General features: G+C 45.1%; 1 protein-coding gene across 8 annotated transcripts in view; it reads right to left on the reverse strand.

The window, feature by feature from the left end:
* The window catches only part of KALRN (kalirin RhoGEF kinase), a 525,469-nt gene extending 503,718 nt beyond the window's left edge, over window positions 1–21,751 (reverse strand). For 2 of the 8 annotated variants that reach the window (XM_064451195.1, XM_064451194.1), the window contains exon 1: window positions 21,381–21,699. In XM_064451195.1, the coding sequence (XP_064307265.1) occupies window positions 21,381–21,453 (73 nt within the window). In that variant the 5' untranslated portion in view covers window positions 21,454–21,699. Of the gene's footprint in view, window positions 1–21,380 lie in introns of all 8 variants that reach the window. The other 6 variants (XM_064451192.1, XM_064451193.1, XM_064451199.1 and 3 more) reach the window with 5 other exon arrangements.
* Window positions 21,752–22,554: the final 803 nt, after the last annotated feature.

The following is a 22,554-nucleotide window of genomic DNA, read 5'->3' on the forward strand; positions in this document are numbered from 1 at the left end:
ACAACATGGCAACTGGTTTCTCTGGTTGGTGCTCCTGTAAGGCAGGGGCATACTTACCTCCAGGTAAAATTCTTCCTGCTGAGCATGCCGGGTGCTTCAGAGAAACACAGACATAACCTCAGCCCTGCCAGCACTCAAACAAAAATAAGACAAATCTATATTAAAGTGCATCATTATTCAACGAGTGGAGGCATTAACATGCAGACAAGACAGAGGAAGGAAGAGGCAACTCCATCAGAGTGCTCATCAATCACTATGCATGAACAGAGCCGACAGCTCCATTAACTCTGGCATGTGCAGGTCACAGGCTTGCTGGTTTGTTTTTTAATATATTATCAGCCTCATTTTGAACATAAGTATTAAAGTATGGTAATATCCTGGTGATACAAGCAGAATGGTGTTTTTAGGAGATGCTTAACCAACTAGTTGGAGGAGCAGGGCTGAACAAGGAGTTTCCAGCAGAACTTTCTCCTCACTATGAAATATGGCTTTGACTCAGCAAAATAATCAAAGGAAAGTTCCCCTTGTTCTCAAAAAAAACTTTGTATTTTTGCTGGAAAATGTAAACCACTCATGAACTAACAACTTCTATTCTAATTTTCTGGGAAGTTTTCAAACAATTTTTTTCAGTTATTCATGTTTTTGTTCGCACATGTCAAATTATCTGCTTTTCTTCTTTCCACTAAAAGCTGAAGAGGTTTTTCCTGACACCATCAATAAACACGGACATTTTTATTGTTACCACCAAAATTTTCAGGATGAGATGATGTGGAGATTGCAGAGATAACATCGAAAAAGCATGAGAAATGGTAAGTGAAACAGCCTGGATACCATGAAATTGGACTGAAATTCTACAAATAAAAAACAGTTGTTGCAGAAAAGTAGTGTTTAAGGTTGAAGGTAGCCAATTTCAGCTGAACCCGTGTGCTCACAGCGTCCCGGCCACTGGGCAAGTATATGACTTGAAGGAGACCAGACAGTGCTATGAATGCCAAATATTCCCAGAAAACACAATCAAATCATAGCAAAAGCATCTGGGATGCAGCTTTTCCGGTGTTTTTGTGTCAGTCAAGCTAATTTCCAGAAATACAGATAAACCATTCATGCACAGAGGTTTCCAAAACACTGAAGACAGCCTCTAGGCTGCGCATAGACTTGTCTCTGCATATAACACAGCATGCAGGAGGACCTGGACTGGGAGCACATGTTCATAACACAGGAGAAATTGTAGATTTGCCAGACACAACCAGCTGAGGCCAGACTGTGCTCCGGGACTACTCAGCCCCACTGGTGTCTGAGCACTGCCACGGGATTTTGTATCCCATCCCCACAGGTGTAAATGACCCTAAAGGATGCACAGCAGCAGCGTCAGCCCTTCAGGTTGCACTCATGGCTGTTGCCTTGCGCTACAACCCTGTGTGAGCATGTGCACGAGGGAGTGTACGTCAACTATGAATCATTTTATTTCTCCCCATATGAATAACGCCTATTGACAAAGTCACAGGGTTTAAATTACTACAAAATTAAAACGAACAAAAAAAGCTGATGGGCTGCAATGAAAGATATTGTATTTCCTCTGCAAAGGACAAGAATATAATGCATTCAGTGACCCAGAAAAACATACTGCAACATCTAGGTCTGTTTGTTAGAAGTAAATGTCAAGAGAGCTGAAAGAAGGAGAGGTCAAGCCTTTACCTCAGACAGCCAGAGCTGGGGAAGCACCAAGTCACGCTGTGAATGTGTTTGGAAATAAACACCAACAAGGGAAAGTTATTTCTCTTTGGCTGTCATCAGCTTCAGGGCTAGAAGACATGAAGCTGTCACACACCATCGTCGACACACCTGCAACATGCGCCAGATGAGACTACTGAAGGCAATGAGATGGGCTGCAGCATTCGAGGGGGCACCCCATCCAATGGACTGGGCTTCTCTCCTCACCTCCATGCACCACACACCTCACTGCAGCAGGGCTTCCTCCATTTATTTATATGGATGCTCAACTGTCCTGAATGAGCCTATACACCAAAATAGGATTCCCCTACTGTTGCTTCCACCAGCAACTGAAAGCAGTCCTGTGCTGGCCAGCACACATTGCCCTGGTGAGAAGCTGGATCACAGCATCTAGCGCATGCGCTACAGGAACAAGGGGACCGTATGTCCTGGGGAGGGGAGACCCGGTGAGAAGATGCTCTTTTATAGCTGAGGGTGTCTTGGAAACATCTGCTGCCAAGTGACATAGAGTAGTGTCTTGTCATGTAGGTAGGTCACAGCATGTGGACACGACCTGCATAACCACTGCCAACAGGTTGCCCAAGCAGAAAGAAAAAGCATCCATCCTTTCAGCAGGCCTAACTGCACTCATGCACACTGATGTAATTGGGTCTCAGCACAGCAGAAATCAATGAGGTCACTGTCAATTCCAGTGTCAAACACACATATTTACAAACTTGCCCAAGGTAGCGTTACAAGGATTTTCATACTATCCTCTGTGAACTAAAATCTTGAATGTTTCCATTCAGTTTTTGCAGAAAGCCTCACTATATCTGCCCCTTATCAGCACGTGTAGAAGGCTGTGAAAACCCACAGAGCATCTCCCATGGCAAGACCACATATGTGTCAGATGCACGCATAAACACCCGGAAATCACTGCTGTTATCCAGAAAATATTGCCTGGGTAGCAGCCTCCTTACAGCCCATGAAAGCAAGTGCAGTTTAGGTGAACCTTGAAGTTGCACTAAATTGCCTGTAGGGGAAGAAAACAGCCACTACCAGGCCCTTGAGCTGGAACATATGAGTGTATCCACTATAAATAGCATCAGGCTGCAAACTGATAATAACAGGCCAGACTTGGGAAACATCAGCTGCATTTCTAGCCCAAAGACTATTTCATTATTTCCTATAAAACAAGGCTATTGCACAGAACAAAAGTCAGGGCGGCTTGCTGAACGCACCCACAATTAGCGTTACTCATCCCACGGCCTAACTCACGGCTCAGCTGCAGAAGAGCTGGGTTACCACCCCCTCCAATCTGTCGCTGTAGCTGCATGCAGTCGCTCCCTAACCCGGTTGTGTCAAAATGATCCAGGTTGGCTTACTATTTAAAAGCATGGAGGGTTTTCTTTAACCCAGAACATTTTGACTGATTTGGGTTAGAAAAGGACTGCACGTGCAGCTACGCCTGCAGATACCGACCCCACAGCAGTGGGGACAGTGCCCAGACACTTTAAGCCTGGCTCAGGTTCAAAGCCTTTGAACACATCTCAGCTGCAAGCCAAGCACCACATCTGGCCACAGCTGTAGATGCTGTTCAGGAAAAAAAATGGCATATGAGGTTGCATTCAGCGTCACAGATGAACTCTCTACTGTAAAGAGTTAGGGTATGATCCACAGGAAACACCACTCAGCTTCAGATTCCATTATCACAATAAAAAGAAAAGGTGCTGGTACTAACGGCCTTCATTTTCCAACAAAATTCTTCAATTTAGGTTGACTAGGAATTAATTGTTAATACTACATAGCCATACACACAGATACGCATCTCTCAGTATGAGGCATAGCTTCAATCACCTCCCAAACCAGAGCTAAGTGTGTGTTGACTGAAACAAATACAACTCCAGAAAAACAAATTTTAAAATGGAAGCACACTGGAAGAGCTGGGAAGGTTCTTTCCCATAAGCAAAATGCCATCTGTTACCTGTACAGTAGCAAGGCAGTTCAGCTTTTTCTCCCCCTGCACTGGACACTGTCTTGCACATCAGAGCCCTTGGTTGGCTTCCCAGGCATGGGCAGAACTCGCCGAGGGACCCACACAAATATAACCTGCAACTCAGAGCTGGAAGGAAACAGTTTTGCACCCTTCTTTTGCTCACCTGCAAGAGGCATCAGCCCCATGTCCAGGATAACATTCAAGTCAGTATCACGTCAGCCTGACGTGACAGCCAGATCATGGCCTCCTGCTGGTTAACAGAGCTGTAAAATGGGAAATTATATTTTCCTGTTTCACAGAAGTTTGGTTAGACTGAACATATTTGGCTTTGTAAAATACATAAAGATCCAGAGGTGAAAGATGTTCCTTAGGTGCAAAATACTAAATTATTGTCTTCATTTAAGAACACAGGATCTAGTAATCCAGAATTTGTTTGGGGATATTCTGAAGGATTAGACTCTTCAGAATCATTCGAAAAAAAGGAGGAAAACTGGTTGCGCATATGCTTCAGCATAAAAGTATTTATCTGACATCCAGCCAAAACCATTTTATCTCTGTAAGCAATCCTTAAACACTGCAGAATGCATTCACTGCTTTCATTACCAAATTACTTTTTAAGAGTTCAGCAGGTAATTGAAGTTCCAAATGTCTTAAACTGGTTTGGCAACACTGAGAATTCTTAATGGACTTGCTATCCAAGAACTTTAAAGGGAAAAAAATCAGCTGGATACTAAATATATACCCTAAAATAAGATGGATTCAGATTACACCAAGAAGCTGACTTTTAAAGAGGGAGAACATTTTAAATGAAGAGTAAAGCTCTGCTCAGAGGAGGTTCCATGATGTTGAAGCTTCAGCTCATATTTAAAACCACAGGGCAACAAGTCCTGTGAATTGTTTGAAGACACTGTGTTGGCCTAAATCTGTTCCTATTGAACTCAAGGGCTGTTAATTTCAACAGAAAACTAATTAGGACAATGCTGTCCCATTTACTTTGTACTATTAACATATTCTTGTTTTAACATTTTTAAATGGAGGGCTCTAGAACCTTTTTCCTAGATAAAAACCATGTTGTTTATTACTTTTCCAATTCACTCAGCAGGAACAGTGAAAGAAATGAGCCTAAATCTGTTCAATGCACCGAAGTCCTCTGCATTTAACCAGCGCTGCAGTACTCAAAGGCAGGGCAGGAGAGTGATGAGCAGCACGAAGCCTGCAGACTGGCCAGGCAGCCGCCAGCTCCAGAGGTCTAATGAGGACTCTTGCCCAGACTACATCAATAGCTTTTGGCAAACCATTTTCTGCCTCAGTTCTTCACATTTATAAAGTGGAGATGATGACAGCATTCTGTGTTAATAACTCTTATATGCACTGCTTTAAGTGTTATTATTTTATAGGGCTTTTCATCCACGGCCAATTACCCAATTCTCAGAGGGAAACTGAGGCATGGAACAACACTAATTGCTTAATGTCATCCAGTAGGCTGCAGCAGAAGTAGGGCCTTCATCTTCAGAATTTTACATTATCCACTAAACTTATCTACAACCTTAGCACTACAAGATGAAAATTAGCTTGCTGTTTGTCCAGCACTGTCAGACGACAGAATACTTGCTTGCTTCTGTTAACATCACTATTTGCAGCCTATCTTCTAGTTGCTGTTATTTCTGCAGAGAAAGCACAATATTTGATTTGTAAAATCACACTATATGGGAAGACACTGTGATGGCAAATGCAGGATTGTGGTCTCACTGCAGGCTCCAGTGCCAGGGAAAGCCAGCGATGATGTGGCTGCTCATGGTCTAACATGAAGAGCTTTAATGATGGGAAGAGGAACACAGAACAACAAGACCAAGGGCTTTGCTTTTCACAGCAGCAATCTTATCTTAGGATTACTCCAATGCAACAACAAAAACATCCTTGTTCTGCAATGGATCAGTTTGCACAGCAAGTGGATAACTGATATTTAAGACGAACAAGAATAATTGAGGAATCTTCTGGCCTAACACAGACCAGAAAGGATGAGATGCATAAAATTAAAAGCCCCGTAAAAGATGCTGTTCTAGTGCATAAGATCCTTGTATCCAAATTATGGTTCCCACCCAAAAAAAGCACAACTGTTTCATCTTACAGGGATGCAACAATCATTCGTGTATCACGGCCTCCCTTCTAAGGCATTTCTCTTGCAACATTGCCACCTGTAAATATAATTTGGGGATGCCTACAACTTTAGGATGAAAGCTTCTGGCTGCATCTAGATGCACCGACACCAAAGCAAGCAGTTAAAAATATCAGCCGAGCTGTCTGTCAGATAAAACATGCCAGGCTTTATCTAAGGGAGCCTCAGGAAAGTTATGAATGCAGAGGCTCAAAAGCTCCTATCAGAAAAGCTTGCAATATAGCTGCTGCACCCTAACTTAACCCTATATGAACACTACACACCAAAAAGCAGAAGAGGGCCAAGATATTGGGCGCTCAGCTCTGGCCAGGACCAGAAAAAGCACCCATTGATTTGGGACACTGGAGAGAACTAGATCCTGCTTTTCCCCTTCTTTGCATAGAGCAGGTGTTCACTCACACGCAGTGGAAATAGGAAAGCTCTGCCTGACCAACACATGGTGTTTAACAGCTTATAAACTTCTTTAACAACAACAACATCATTTCACATTTTACAGCCTATCTCGGGCTGCGGGACCACAACACACGTTGCCATCTTAAACAGTGAGCTGTGGCGTGCTGGGCCGGTACGCAGCTGGACAGGAAGAGCTGAAGATACAAGGGGGTTTCCTTCAGGCGTACAGGCTGGGGCGTGACGCAGGGGAAACCCATGTGTTCCTGGATGGCTTCGATAGCAGCCGGGAAGGATGGGTTGCCTGGACGTAGTGTCTACGTGTGCTGTTCCGGACACAGAGCCGCCAGAGGCTGTGTTTGTTTTACGTTGCCTAAAACAAGAGAGATTATGCAAAGACAGTGGAGATGCTAAGAATAACAGGATCTTCACCCTGAAGCTCAATGGAAGAGTCACTATCTCTCAACACTAAAACACAGCAATTAATACAGTCAAATTCAGCAGCTATTCACATACACCAGCACTGCAAAGCATAACCTCACAGTAAAAATGTAGAAAAGCAACAGAAGAATACAGCTATCCCAAGAGGAATCTGGCCAGGATATTAGGAATGCAGCCTTACTTTCCAGAAATTGCTCGGAGGGTTCCTTAGTTGCACCAAGAGCTTCAAAACTGTTAACCTCAAGTCTTAGCTTCAAAAAAAGGGTAGTTTTAATATCTAAGTGCCTCTTAGGAGCTCACATGGATGGGTTCCAACAACAGAGCCATCAGCACCTACTCATCCATGGAGGCTATCTAAAAATCCAGTTTATCAGCAGAGTCCCAGCAGGACTACAGTATGATAAACACCTCCATGTCAAGTCCTAAACTTCCAAATTGACATGTTCATTTATTTTTCTGTGTGTAAAAGTGTGACACTGACACAGACAGCTTTCTTCAGCATCAATACCTAATCCAAAGAAATCTACTACAGCTTACCCATTTGTTTCTGGATGGAGAATAAACTCAAGTTATTTCAGCACAACAGAAATGTTGTGTAGAATTACACAATCAAAATACTGAGATAGTTTCAAGAGACTGAATACAAGACATATTCATTCCTACATGCTGAATGACTCCTGTAAGGAGGCACAAGCCCAGGCCAGCGCCTGCTGAAGTCCCACGGTAAGGTTCCTGCACCACTGATGTTAAGAGGAGTGTGCAAGGATGTGTCCAGACAAGGCACCAGGGACTGACACTGCAACAGCCCAAGGCTTTCTGGATTAAGGTTGTTCAAGTTTCATTTACCGTAGCTGAGAGGTGTGAGTGTTTGCAACTCTGGTGGTTTAAGGTCTTACATAGTACCTATATCCATAACTCTACAGCAAAGTTAAGGATGAAACTTATGTAAACTCCTGTATAAACTCTTTGGTCATGGAGGATTCTTAAATAATTTTTTTACAGATAGTCAAAATTTAAAAAAGTAATAGTGTTTCATAAAAGATGACAGCCCCAACTCCAGACTCCCACCACTTGAAGGGAAACAGGACAGCCAAGAAACTGCAATATGCCAAGCATAGTTTTGCTTTCCTCAGCAAAAGATCTGCAGCTCTCCACTATCAACACACAGGACAAGCTGGATTGAGGATGGAGAGAATAATTTGTTGCTCTCTGATACAGAAAGCAGATAGGATTGCAATGGCAAAACAGCAAACAGTGACACTACTGTGGGTTCAGGCTGCAGCAGCACAACACATGGGTGCCCAAGACCAGTTCAAATCAGGTCATAAAATCCAATTCATCAAAATAACCTTTTAAAAATAGATTGCTACAGTTGGCTTCCTCTGAAACCTAAGTGCTTCAGGCTGCTACGCAAGCCACCGTTTGCAGGGTGTCCACACATCACAAGGAAAAGTAATGACTAGGGAGGTTTTAATTCAGTTCCTGGAACAGCTCTCAGGGAAAATACATACATAGATTGGAAGAGCAAAAAGGGAGCCAGGAGAGGAGATCCCTTCAGAAGTCATTAGCTCCAGCTGTTAACATAGCTGCAAGTTAGATGGGAAAAAAAAGAAAAAAGGAGAAAAAAGGAGCTTAGTCCTGCTTTGTTTGCCTGTGCATTTTGCATGCCCGCTAGTTAGACACCCTAAGCCTGCCTTCCATGCTATCCTATTGGTTTCAAGATTTTCACTTTAATCTGTATAAAGTTTCTGTCTTGTCCATTTGACATTCACCTACTTTGTGTGCAAACAGAGGTCACCGCACACCCCAGAAGCCAAGCATGAGGAAAAGGAGTGACAGACTCCCCCCCCATAGCACTCTCCCATTCAGTTCAACAAAACACAGGCCAATTTGGATAGGGGACATCTAGAAAACAGGTTTGCTCCTTCTTAAATCTTCCAGATACCCACGAGCCAAACGAAGCCTTTGCAGGGGAACTGCAGACAGCAAAAAGTAAGGGCTGTGCTCTGGACTGGGGAGCAATGGCGGGGCAGCAGCATTTACACAGGGAGCAAGCTCCCGCACCAATCTCTGCAGTCCACAGACTCGTGACCACTGCCTATGCTCTACCTCCCACAGCTGTTGTCTCTAAAGAAAAGAAATACAAAGATAATTTGCAATGGGGAAACTTTCCTTTGTCTATATATTCCCATAGGAAGATGCAATATGAATTTCTTGTCACTGAAAATTACTCCACAGTAGCACTTAATTAGAACTCTGCAGTCCTCGCATTCACATGTTACATGGGGAACGCTACTGGTAAATACAGGTTGTATGTGCAATCAATTTAGCACTCTTCAGAAGGCCACAGGTATTTATTCTACCCTGAGCAATGCCACATTAAGCAAACAGCCCCATCTGGAATAGAGACACAGAGGTTTTACATTTCCTAGGTAACTTCCAAGAGGAAAAAGTATGAGGAAAAATTAGACCAAGAGAAGGAAATCATATACTATGGTTATAGCTCCATTAAACTCTGCTGTATGGAACTAGTCAGGAGGTACCTTCCCATGCCCCAAGTAACTAACGTGCCCACGGGAGCCGTCCACAGCATAAACTTCATGGCAGAATGGTTGGCTCTGCAGCGAAAGGAAATCTGGCACTCGTAAAAGACAACAAAAGCAAGATCAGAACTGTAAACGGCTGCTGACAGCATTCTCTTCATGAAGAGATCTCTGTGAAATACGGAATATATTAACAAACCTGGGCTGGAAAGCAAAGCATTTTTAGGTAGGTAGATCTTTTTAATAGCATACCATTAAATCTCTCTTACATTTAGCATTTAATAGATGTAACTTTCACAGCAGCACGCTCATTACAAAAAAAGGCACAGGGGACCCTACCAAATAGTGATCAGAATGGACCCAGAGCCCAAATGCCTTGTTTTGTCAGCATTCGGGTACCATGGTGATGAGCAAAATCATCTGGATGTCTTAACACATTAAATTAGAAATATCCTTGCTCTGCTACCAGTACACTTTGGCCCCATCCCCACACAAGTTTGTCAGCTGAACACAGGCCAAAATTTCCGCCTGTATAAATTACTGTAGCTCCTCTGCTGTCACTGGCATCGGGCCATTTTTTATACCAGATGTGGCTCTGACCTACGCATATTTAAAAATAGGGTCAGTGTAATAAAAATCTTAAGACCGTTTGACTGGTTGGTCTGGACATAGGCAAGGTATGTTAATCCCATTTCCAGGACTATGGCCAAGATATAAACCTGTCTGAAGTAGGTCACCTGCATCCATATATAGGCACCCGTATCAAGTGTTTTAAGAAGAGCCGAGTGTTTGCACATCTCTGATTTCACCTGTCACTTCAGCCGTGACTTTTGACAATCCTAGGGTAAAAAAGGATTGGTGTGCTTTTCCTGGCCCGTGCCCTGCCAACAGAAGGTAAAGCCATGCAGTGCTTTGTCAGGGTTTGCTCCACCACCAGGATGTGGGTTTTTCAAGAACACATGCGCAAAGTCCATACAACCTCAAGAAAACCACTTCCTACAGCTTTGTGCCTGATTACCCACCCCCTTTTTATAGATGGGTTTGATGAGAATTCCCTGTTCTATACAGACACTGTCTGTTTAAGTGTTCTGAAATGCTGTACTGATTCTACGCATTATTTCTAGTTACTATTATCTCCATTACTACTGCACACCAAGGGGAGCTGAGGACGGCTGGGCCAAGCAAAGCAATTATTTTTCACCCTGCACGTCTTGAGCACTGCTTGACTTCTGCGGTGAACACCGTAGAAACCTGTCCTTTGACCACCCAAGTAAGAACCTACCAGTCATTGGTTTTGAGCTATTGCACATGAGCATGATAAGGCTCCCAGGCACAAACATCACGATGGAGGTGAAGCTGGATCAAGCACTGCCATCAATCCCATTCACAGCAACCAGGTCCAAGCTGCCAGTTACACCTTATTGCATAACTCAATGATGAAGACAAGCAGTTTTTTAAAACAATATATAAAATAAAAATTTTCCCATGATAAGGGCTTACATGTTGGGAAGTATCATTTTTACAAACTCCCATTACCACACAGATCGGTTTTAATTGATCTGAACTTGTTTAACCAACAGGGTTTTCTCTCTGTTCAGTTTTAGCACCAGAGGTGTTTTAAACCAAGACAGTGTTTACAACTTTCTCCTGGCCTCAAACAGCTCAAGACCATCTCATTAAGAATTTGGTAAATAACCTGAAGCAGCAGACAGATTACAGACTAACAGGAATCTGTAATAGATAGCTGACCTATTTAACACCCCAGCTCACTTTCAAGCAGGATTGAGTTGAATAGGAGCAAGCCGTTACCAGGAGATTCACACAGTGTAGATCTAAGTCCTCGAAGCTCACAAGATCATTACTATTTACCCGTTAGGCCTGACTTGCTCCTTCAGACTGAATTTATCTGAATGCTTCAGACTGACTCTATTAGCATCACTCCTGAACTCTCTGCCTCAGCACAGAAAAGCAGAGCAGGAAAGTTAAATTGCTGCGAACAAAGTGGCAGTCAGATCCAAGGAGGCTGGCTCTTCATGACATATTTCTGTGAACAAGAGGCATTAAATGCAAAGCAGAATACCCAAGGATTTTGTCTGTGTGTCTTCACTTCACAGGGAAATACCTTCCCTCCACAGCGTCAAAGCAAGACAGGCATCCGGTACAGTCACCATTAAAAGACTGGCAGTGTCATAATAATGGTCTTCAATGGTGAGAGACATCTCCTAGAAGAGAAACCCTCGCTATTTTTTCCTGTGCTTTGCAGTACTTTCTATGGCTGCCACCTTCTTTCTGAGAATGGTACATGCACAGGCTTTGCCTGTTCCCTCCTTCCGCTACGCACCCAGCCAGCCAAAGTCTGCCATTTTTTTTCTCTAATGTGTCAGAAAACCTACCTTTGGTTTTCCATCCCAAAAGCTACAACTTCATTCAAACTTCTTATTGTCTCATTTCTGTGATTTCCTTTGGCTTCTAACCTTCCCCACACTGACATCACCCACTTCCCTTCCACAGAGGATGCAGGCATGCAAGCTGTGATCCCTTTCTCAGCCAAGTGCCCTCCAGCTCTGAAGCACTCTGCTAGATAACTGTGTTGCATTCCACCATGGTTTTTTTAGGTTTCCCTGCACTTTTCTCATTTCTTCCCCATTTTTCTCCTTGTACCATATTTTCAGCTAATCCCTCCACTCCATAGCCAGTGCTAGCCTAACTCTTCTGTCTTGTCCTTCAGATATGTTTAAAAGCAAAGCAACAGACAAGTCTTTGGTTGACTGAATTCACAGTCTACTTTACAGCTTTTCTCATAAACACTTGGTGGCAGGGATCATCTTTTTGTTCAGTGTTCACACAGCATCTGCTTCAGAAGGAACGAATCAGTCACTGAGACAATACAAATAAACTCTGGTAGAGAACCATCGTAACATAAGGAAAATACTGTAGGTCCTATAGGAGGACAGCCCTATTGGAAGTTTTATTGCATCCACTCACAATCCTTTGAATGGTCTCCTGTACCTATAGCTTCAAAACCTACAGACTGACAGGTACAGCACTTGATGGGCCTGCTGAAACCAAAGGCAACCGCTGAAACTTTTCATCTGGAATTTCCACTAAACTTGTCCCGTGGGAAAAGACAGTAGTAAACAGTGGAAGAGAAACACAGTCCAGACATTTCCACAGAAAGTAAATCTGCTTCCACAGAGTACTGCATATTTCTTGCTAGCTATTATTTTTAACTTCTTGCAGATTTATTTTTACTACAATTTAAACGTATCTGTTATATGCCATAACATTATTATGAGAGACACTAAAATAGCAAAGTATTCTAGGCACTTGATACCATTTTACAAAACAGAGAATTAAAGCCAGCAATGACTGCAGATCACTGCAGCAGCCACCGATGCACATGACCCCCTTTCAGCTTTATTTCTTATACCTCCTCTGTAGACAGAGGGAAGAGGAACAAAAATTGTGGAATTACTCCCAAAATTGCGGTGTGCTTTCTCTTGCTGTTTAACTGAGGGGGAGCAAAAAAGGAATTAAAATGCATCCAGTAGGATGAACTTCTGCCTGTTGCTACCAAGCTGTGGGCACAGCCTTGGACTCACAGCCTGGAGCCACCAGCTAAGCCTACACATCTCATACCAAAAACTACCTGGGATTGACACATACCTTAGAATCATAGAATGGTTTGGGTTGGAAGGGACCTTTGAAGGTCATCTAGACCCAACCCCCTGCAATGAGCAGGGACACCTTCAACTAGACCAGGTTACTCAGAGCCCAGTCCAACCTGACCCTGAATGTTTCCAAGGATGGGGCATCTGCCACCTCTCTGGACAAACTGTTGCAGCGCTTTACCACCCTCATCATATAAAATTTCTTCCTTATATCCAATATCCAGTCTAAATCTGCCCTTTTTTAGTTTTAAACCATTACCCCTTGTCCTATCACAATAGGCCCTAAGAGTTTTGTTCTCATCCTTCTTATAAACCCTTATAAACCTTCTTACAAGCATTGAAAGGCCGCAATAAGGTCTCCCCACAGCCTTCTCTTCTCCAGGCTGAAGAGCCCCAGCTCTCTCAGCCTGTCCTTGTAGGAGAGGTGTCCAGCCCTCTGATCACTTTTGCGGTTCTAACCTTAAGGCTTTCATTACATTTTTCACTAAGCTGCTTTAAATAAGCAAAAGTTTGTTTGCACAAGGGCCTCAGGTTTTGGCTTCATAGTATATACTCTATTAAGTCTAATAAAATACATTTAAATAAATAAATTCTGTTTCCATTAATCAGCTTAGCTTTTCAGCGCTCCAGCACTGATGGACGTCTATTGGTATCGACAAACTATGGTAGAGCATAACTTTCCACTCATGAAAAAGCACTGCTGCAAAGCTCTTTGTCTGCAGCTTGGATGCTGTTTGGCACAACAGTTTGACATTCACTTACAAGACTGGTGAAAAATATGCACTGCTAATTTTCCTAAGTGCCATGCCAGTGTCTCTGGGGGCCATGAGTTTGCCTACCTTCCCGTACAGTAATATGATTTGCTCCCAGCTAATAAAGTGGACTTCAAAATAGCTAAGGAAAGACTTTAGTTAGGGTGTCCTCCTTTTTCGTTATTGAATGATATATACATGGCAAAGAGCTAAAGCTGATAACATCTTTAAAATACTTTTTTTTTCTTCCCCTAACGTGGGGATACAAGCTGATAATCCCTGCAGATCTCCTTTTTCTCCCCCATTGCCCCCGTGGTTTATCATGTCCAATTAGCCATCTGCCATGCCTGCACTGCCATACAAAGGAAGCCCACTCTCCTCCACCGCAGCCCATCAGCAGGGCTATTGTCCCAGCTGACAAACAAGAATCAGACACTATTGTTTCCAGCTGACGATGCTGCTCCCAATGTAGGCTGCCAGTTGCCATTAAAACAGCAGGAGCACCAGGGTACACTCCAGGAGTCAGGAACCATGCCAGCAGCACCGATATTATCGGGGAACCTTTACAAAGCTCTTTTTGCTATATATATATATATTCTAATTTCAGGTGATAAACCAACCTGAGCCAACTACCATTCCTCATATCCTGGCTACACCAGAGCATGCCTGACCTACCGCCTTTACTGTTTTACCACGCACGCACCTTGCAAAGAAAGCCTCACGATCCCCAGAGGAGAACATCATCTTGGAGTCAAATCTTTCTTTGTAATTTTTTTTTTATTTTAAAGGTAAGGCATGTCTTCTGCCACTTCAGCACAGCTTATTACACACACACACACACACAAAAAAAGTGTTGTTTAAAAAACCTGAAAACTCCAGTAAGTCTACATGGGTACCAATTATGCAATGAGGTTAATTTAATTTCTCTCACAAACACCACACACTCACCCTTTTTCCCAAGGCCACTTCACTAAGAGAAATGACCAGAGCAGCTGGTCTGCCAGTCACCAAGATGTTAAATTAAAGATCATTTCCTCTTATTATTCTCAGCAAAGCATGATGTGACCTCACACTAAAAACTACAGTCTGCCTAATTATGGTAGTTTTGTTCCATCACTGAAACTGAAATGCTGGTTCATATAATTAAGGTTACAAAAAAAGAAATTTCATTTTTAGTTTTAAAGGCAATTTGTTGCCTTGCAGTGGGAGTGCAACAAATTAGGCCTGTGTACCTATAGGTTCTCAGTCATTATATTGTGTCATTTGGAAGAAATAGAAAACACTCCTAGATTTTAGTAACAAAGCCACACATGTTGATAAAGGAGAAAGAACTCCAGTAAACCACAATTTATTCTAGGCACTAGTTAATGAAAGTGAGCAAAAAAAATGAATATTTATATTTAAAAGTAGAAACAGAATTATCTCTTAAGCCCTTGATTAGGAAATAGGAATTATTTAAACCCCAATAAATGTTTTACATGGTATCTCACACTCCAGCATTGCACAGACATAATTTTAAAATAAACCACTTTAACTCTTCATGGAATAGTTCAAAATAAAATAAGTGAAAAGCAACTGAAACTAATGTTACTCCACAGTAATCATGTACGTAACAACTTTCACAATCACGACAGAGAAAAGTCTTTGCCCTGGGTTCAAATACTGGGGTAATTCTGAACCAAGTCTGAAATACTGAAATCTTAAATATTTTGCTGACATATTACTCCATTCTTAGCAGGAAATGCTCTAAACCCCATTTCAACACACTGCAGTCCACATATTGTGCAGGTGACTGACTCAAACCTAGATTTACGATTGCCACTGCAGTGCCTGGGCCAAGTTCTGTTTTCAGTTACATCCGTGAAACCTCCCAAACAATTCTTCTGAAGCCCTCTGGATCTGCGTGAAAGTAACAAAATCTGCCCCAGAACTGAGTGGAAAAAAAAAATTCAAAATATTATGACTTCTTTCTTTTACAGCCCTCCATGCTGTAGGGTTCTCCATTCAGATGATCATATTTGACTTCTCTTTTCATATCTAGCTTTCTTTTGCAACATGTATATTATAATATTTGCTGTTACTCTTGCCAGATTTGTTAGGCAAAATTCCCCAAGTGTGAGAGTTCCTTCAGTTAAACACAGAGTGCGTGTGTCATGCAAGGCTGTAAGACGGGAGCTGTTTATCCAAAGAAATATTAAAAGCAGGACACCAGTCCAAATCAAACAAAAGCACAAATACCTTTAAGTTGTTTCATGACTAAGTTCCAGCCATAAAATGCACAGTGCTATGGGTTTCTAAGGCCTAATACTCCTTAAGGATTTTCTTTGATATAACTATGAAGTACTAAAAATACCACTGGGTACTGTACGGTACATGTCACCATGGAACAATAAAGCTGCTATACATCCATAATCAACCTTCCTAGGGACTGTAAGGTCACAGCAGCTGAAACAACAGAATACTTCATCTCCAACCTTCAAGAGGCCAAGAGCACCTGTCCGGCCGGAGGACTCCCCAGCGGACTCTTAACGCAAGGGTGTCCTTAGAAATTAAACAAAAAAAAAAAACCCAACACACCAAACCCATCAAACTTGCTCACAATTTTAAACCCTCATGTTTCCCCAGCAGGTTATTATTATGGGACTTGGTAAATTACACTATGAGAGGCAGGTGGTGGGAAACGATAGTTACATTTGCCTGGCCAAGTTGGATGCTCACTTTTATCCGTGCAGCTCATCATCCTAAGATACACGTGGCCATCTAAGGCCACATGCAAAATGGTCTACCCAAGCACTATGAGGGGTGCACAGGGCTCCTCTTTGGTGACTTTGGGATAGCGCTGCTTCTAGTTTCAACCCCAAAACACAGTGTTGGCAACAGGTTCCCCACCCCCAGTAACTTCTGCAGGTGCCATATCAAGCCTTATTTCATTGCCTTGCACTTTACTAATGTCTGTGCTATAAGCTTATGTTCCCTATTGCACCCTGTCTTGGAAATCAAGGATTGTGAACTTCAGTACATACCAGCTCTGAAGAGAAGCCGGGTGTGAAAGGCCTCTTCCTTTGGAAATAATTCTGTTCAGTGCTAATTGAATATCAAATTGAATAAATATCTTTCTACTAGCCTATAACACAATGCAACCTCATCCAGGAGACACCACCGTAAATTACTATCAGTTGTCATCCCTGTTGCCCTATACGTAACTTCTGAGTGAAGAGGAAGGAAGTAGTATGGGAAAGAAATGCTTTTCTGAACATAAATCACCAATTTAAATTGCTCCCTTCCAGGATCAAAGAGAGATCCATCCCTTTTGTCACAAGACCCCACAAATCAGCAGGTTTTACCCCATTTCTAAGCAGTGTCTGCAAGGCGAGAGGGGGAAGAGGACAGTCAGTCCCACCAAGACCTCTTGATTTACCTACACATCCTTTGCCATGTCTACCCGCCAATTCCCAGGCTAGCAGAGCTCCCTCCAAGAGTCCTGAGGAGGACGAGATGGGACAACAGCAGGACAGAGCCACATGGCCTTCCCCATGCACTGGGGTACCCAGTGACAGAGGCTTGGGAGGATCTGGGTCCCCACATGTAGTGAGATAACCATCCTACTCCCCCACATCAATCACGTGAAAAAACACCTACATATTCCTGACAGGGTCAGAGGTCAAAGCCTCCAGAGAGCAGTACAGATTTTAATTAACAGCATCAACCTTAAAGAACACAGGAGCCTTCCAAGTGGTAGGCACAACATGAGTGTCTTTTCTACAACAGAGCCTCCTTTATCAGCACACATTACCGGACTAGGCCTTATAAATTACGAAGTCTCAAGGTAAGGAAGCCAGGCATCACGGAAGCACCTCACCCCCAGTGACAACTGGATTGAATCAATTTATCTGCTCTATGAGGAGACACTTGGTTCCATCAGCCTCAAGGAGTACTTCTCTACAGACATTATTTCAAGCACATCTATTGATCAAACAGCCTGGCCACTGCCAATCATTTTTAAGTTATTTAGTAGCGGAGCTGCCAGTCACTAGTGCACAAATGAACAATGCTGGAAGTATTGTTCATATTGGCTGGTGGAAACCAGAAAGCAAACAGAATAATTCATTGCAGTCAAAGGAGACGGAACAATATCAATTTTAAGCTCACACACAGGAAGTATCAATGACAAAGTCAGCATCTTCGTATCAGACATATCAATGTTACACTTAAGTGCCAAAAAAATAAATTAGAAAATAAAACTGTACCTGCTAGTGGATAAGAAATATTGATGATCACCCTTGCAAGTAATTGGTAGTTTCCTAAGTTGTTCTGTCACTGACCTCCATAAATATTTAAAATTTTGGTAAAGGATTTCCTTGTGTTTCACCTCTGCTTCCAAAACACACTGCAGAAATTCCTGCAGCTTAAGCACAAATGTAAAGCTTTCCCTCTGTGTCTGTATCCAAGGGATATGCTTTACAAAGTGGCTGACTTTATGTTTGAAACAACAAGTATTTGGATTCAGTTCCATGCAATATAAAAGTCTCAGTATGCATTTAATATAGACTACTGAGAGTTCCAGAGAACCTGCTCATATTTTATCTGTCACCAAAATAGACATAAGAAACTTAATAAGGCATATCTAGGCATAGATTTTGTTTCTTACTCAAACAGAAGCGATAGACATCACGCAGAAATTACTGCCTCAATTCTGCAGCCAGTGTTATCCCAGAAATCAGAGCTGGAGACTGCAATAGTCATTTCTGCCCTTAAAGTCCCTCTGCCTGTTAAACAATCCCATGTAATTGGGATAAAAATTATCTAAAAGACAACTGAATTACTCTCTGCATATATCTGATGGTGAAAATCAGAATAGTTCCTTCCCTACCTGTCTCCAGGGAGGTTTAACTGACTGCCAGCATCAACCACACAGGTGTTAAATCCACCCTTTTCTTAAAAGTCATTCCTAGTTCTCGTCAGTGTAAGCACCAGAACAGACCCTCCTTTATTATCTCCTGTTAATTCCTTCAGTTTTACTTTCCAGGTACAGCTCAGAGAGCTGCCATCTCAGTCATCATTGCTGAAAAGGAGCTGCTACCTCTGAGTGTTTGGGTGCTGGTCGGGGAGCTGCTCTCTGCGCGGCGCCATTCACAGCATCAGCCTCCTCTGCTGGTACCAGTGAGCAGCCTATCGATCCTCCCGGCTCAGTGCAAAGCCCAGCCCTGAGAGAGGTATTAGTTGTTTGGACTCCATTTTTTTCACTGAGAATAATGAGTTCACGCTTTTCCATGGAGTAGCTATGAATTCAGGAAGAGTTCAAGCAGTTTAGTGTATGCTTATGCTATTGGAGCAGCTAATCTTTAAACCACATAGATTCATTTTTTATTTGATGTAAATATACAAGGGCACGTAAGCCACAATTGTTCTGCTTTACAAATCCAGAATACAAGTCAGGACAGAAGGAATAAAAGAAAATGGCTAATATGAAGGGGGAAAGGATGCTAAGTCAAGGCAGGTCTCTGCAGCTATGACAAATCACACCCTGTGTCAGAGTCCTTACGCAGGCAAGTTGCTACTGACAGCCGAAAAGAGGAGCGGGAGAGTCAGGTGTGTCCTGCCTACAGTTGCTCTCCTAAGCCCCACATCAGCCATTCTCTCCGCCATCCATCAAACCCAGCTTCAGACAGGCACAACAGCAGCGCACAAACCCCAAAAGTGAACGGTGCAAAACGACACAGGAAACCAACAGTGCAATTTCATGTGAGTCGTGCCTGCTCTCCTGCTTTTCCCCCATTTCTCAGTGATGTTGCCTGGCCATCAAAGTTAATTACTAAAAGGTTTTGGGTTTTTTTCATGTCTTTTTGGACACAAGATGCTACATACCAGTACAGAAACAAGAATTTTGCCATCTCCTTCCATGAAGTTTAAGGTAGACGAGACAACCATCAGGGATGGCCTATGCATAGATGCCTCAGTGCACAGATGTGGCCTAGGTGTCCCTTCCAGGCCCAGCGTCCCATGAGTTTGTTTCCTTAAGAAGCAGAAGCGTTAGGAGACTTTCTGAAATCTCCAGGTTAAATGCGTAAGGCAGGCAACAAGTGCATTCATAGATCTACAGGTGAAATTTTAGGTGAAGATGGCAAATCGGGAGAGAAGTCACAAGGCTCCCTGTGATTTTTCCTCATTTAGGAATACTTTCATCATATAAATTAGACAATCTTGACTTTCTCCAAATTAAGTTCTGCTAACGTGCTTAGGTTGAGAAGACAGCGTCACAGCGAAGTGATTCAGCTTGGGTGAAGGAGGTGAGAGAGAGAAAAGGTGGGGGGAACCTTAACAGGTTCCTTTTAAAAAGGAAAATTGATGGGTTATTTTTCTTTTTCTAAACAAATCCAGCATTGTTGAGACTTAGGAAATTAACTTGTAGGCTATCAACAGGCAAATATTCTATGGCTTAATGGCTTGTGGATCACAAGATACACACAGCCAGACCTTATTATAGTTATCCTCCAGATCAACGGGTTTCCACATAAATGGGGTGCAGCCTACCATAGCAGGGAGCTGCTGCAGGCCTCCAGGGTTTTACTTCTTTAAAGTTTTGGTGATTACATAATTGGTTTTTTGTAACTGGAGCTCAAAGCACTGTGTGTAGCTAATGAGCAGGTAGAAGGAGGAAAACAGCTGAAAAGCAGTCTTGACAAACAGCTGTGGCAATAAGTGTCAGCCCTAGCCTAAAAGGGTCAATCCCCTTATGAAACAAGCATTTAATCCTTTACAATTTTTAATTAAAAATCTACCAAGAAGCCTATAATACTTTCTTAAGATTTTGTCTGGGGGCGGAGGCAGACCACAAGTTGTTTCAGTTGAGATGCTGATCCTGTGCAAAGCCACGTTTCAGAGCTGAGGGCTCCTACTCAAACACCACCTCACAAACGGGTGGTGCAGCAGGGACCCCAGCACGTACCCATTGCCCGGAGAATTTCAGTAACCACCGCATCACTAGCGAATGCCCCACACCACGCTCTGCTGTAGCCCAGCTACACTTCTGCTCCACTTCAGCATCCTCTGAAGCGGGAGAGCGAAAGACGGGGCTCTCGCCCAGCCCTGAAACACTTTGCGGCCCATCCCCACGAGGTCAGCGCCCCTGGCCGGCTGCGGGCGGGCGCTGCCCGGGGCGCCGCTGCCCTTGCTGCCCGAGGGCAGCAGGGGTAGCGCCCGGCGCTTCGGCCGGCCGGACCGGGGCGGGCAGGGCAGAGCGGACAAGGTAGGGCAGGCAGCCGGCTCCGCTTCCAGAAACCGGCCGGTACCCGGGCGGCCGCCGCCGCTGCCCGGGGCGGGGGCCCGGCGGGGCCCAGCCGGCGCAGCCTCCCGTGAGGGGCGACAACGCGGCGGCTCTCCCCGAGCATCCCCGCGGGGCTTTTGTGCGTACCCAGGGCGGGGGCCCTGCCGGTCCCCTCCCGGGGCGGCGGCGGGAGCGCAGCCCCACGGCAGCATCCTCTCGGGGCGGGAGGATGGACCGGGACACGGAGGAGCCGAGAGGCTACGGCGGACAAAGCGAGGAGGCAGGCGGTGACCCCCTCCGTTCCCTTCCCTTCCCCTCCTCTCCTCTCCCCGCGGCTCCGCTGCCGGCGGTGCCCGAGCCGCCGCCTCCAGCCCCGCATCCCGCGGCGGAGGGAGGGCCCGGCGCTGCCCCGGCCCTCTACCCCGCGGCTCCCCTACCTGTTCGGAAGAAAGCATCCACCTCGGAGTCGGGGACAGCGCCTTCCTCCGCCGCCCCTTCGGCGGGATTCATGGCTGGGGGAGAGGCGGCGGCGAGCCCGGCGGCTGGTAATATCCAGTGAGTTAGGGAGGAGGAGAGCCGAGAGAGAGAGAGAGAAAAGAGGGAGGGAGAAGAGGAGGAGGGAGGGATGGAGGCGCGTTTAGCAGCGAGCCCAGCCGAGCGCCGCCCGGATCATCCCTTCCGCGGTGCCTGCGGGGCGGCTGCCCCGGGGCTGGGCTGGGCTGGGCTACCCCCGGGCTGCGCTGGGCTGGGCTGGGCGGCGCGGCCCGGGGCGGGGTGCCGGTGCCGAGCCCCGCCGCCGCTGGCCCCCTCCCCTCCACCCGCTATTGTTCCGACCTGCTCCGCTCCGCTCCCCCCCCCGCCGCCGCCGCCGCCGCCGCCGCTGCCCCTCGCCGTGCTGACAGCCCGGCCGGGCCCAGCCCCCGCCGTCTCCCTCCCTGCCTGCCTCCCGGCACTTCCTGAGGCAGGCCGGGACGCCGGGCGGGCTGCGGCGCCCCCCACCGCCGGGGCAGCCCCTCGGCGGGGCGGGGCGGAGCGGGGCGGGGCGGCGCGGCGCGGCGCGGGGTCCCGCCGCAGCCAGCCGGCCGGGCACAGGTGCGGGGGCGGAGGGCCGCTCTGTGTTCCCTACCCCCGCGGGCTCCGCCGCCGCGCTGGTGCGCCGCTGCCATGGCTCCCCGCCGATGAGGAACGGCGGGGGCACGGCGCAGCGCCCGGCTGTCAGCTGGGCAGGTACGCGGGGGGAGAGAGAGCGCCGGCGTGGTTACAGGGGAAAACATGCCTTTGTTTGGGGGTCTGGTGGGGTTTGGGGTTTTTTTTTCTCTTTTTTGTTGTTGTTCATGGGCTGTGGGGCACGATTGCTGTGGAAACGACCTGCACGTTGTTGCAGGTATGCCTTCATATTTTATTCTTTACAGTCCTAGGCGACTAGAAAGCCAAAAAGGAGTTTGAAAGCCAAGAGCCTGGTCCCAGCTCAGACACTGATTCAGCTAGCTAAATGATTTTTATTTCTCTGCTGTAGCTCCGATATTTGTGATTTGGGACAATAATTGTTGTCTCAAAAAGAGTACTGTGAGGAATACTTGTTTGTACTTTGTTAGCAGCTGCGTTAAATAT

This window comes from Phalacrocorax carbo, chromosome 5 (assembly GCF_963921805.1).
Source record: "Phalacrocorax carbo chromosome 5, bPhaCar2.1, whole genome shotgun sequence".
Taxonomy (NCBI): Eukaryota; Metazoa; Chordata; class Aves; order Suliformes; family Phalacrocoracidae; genus Phalacrocorax; species Phalacrocorax carbo.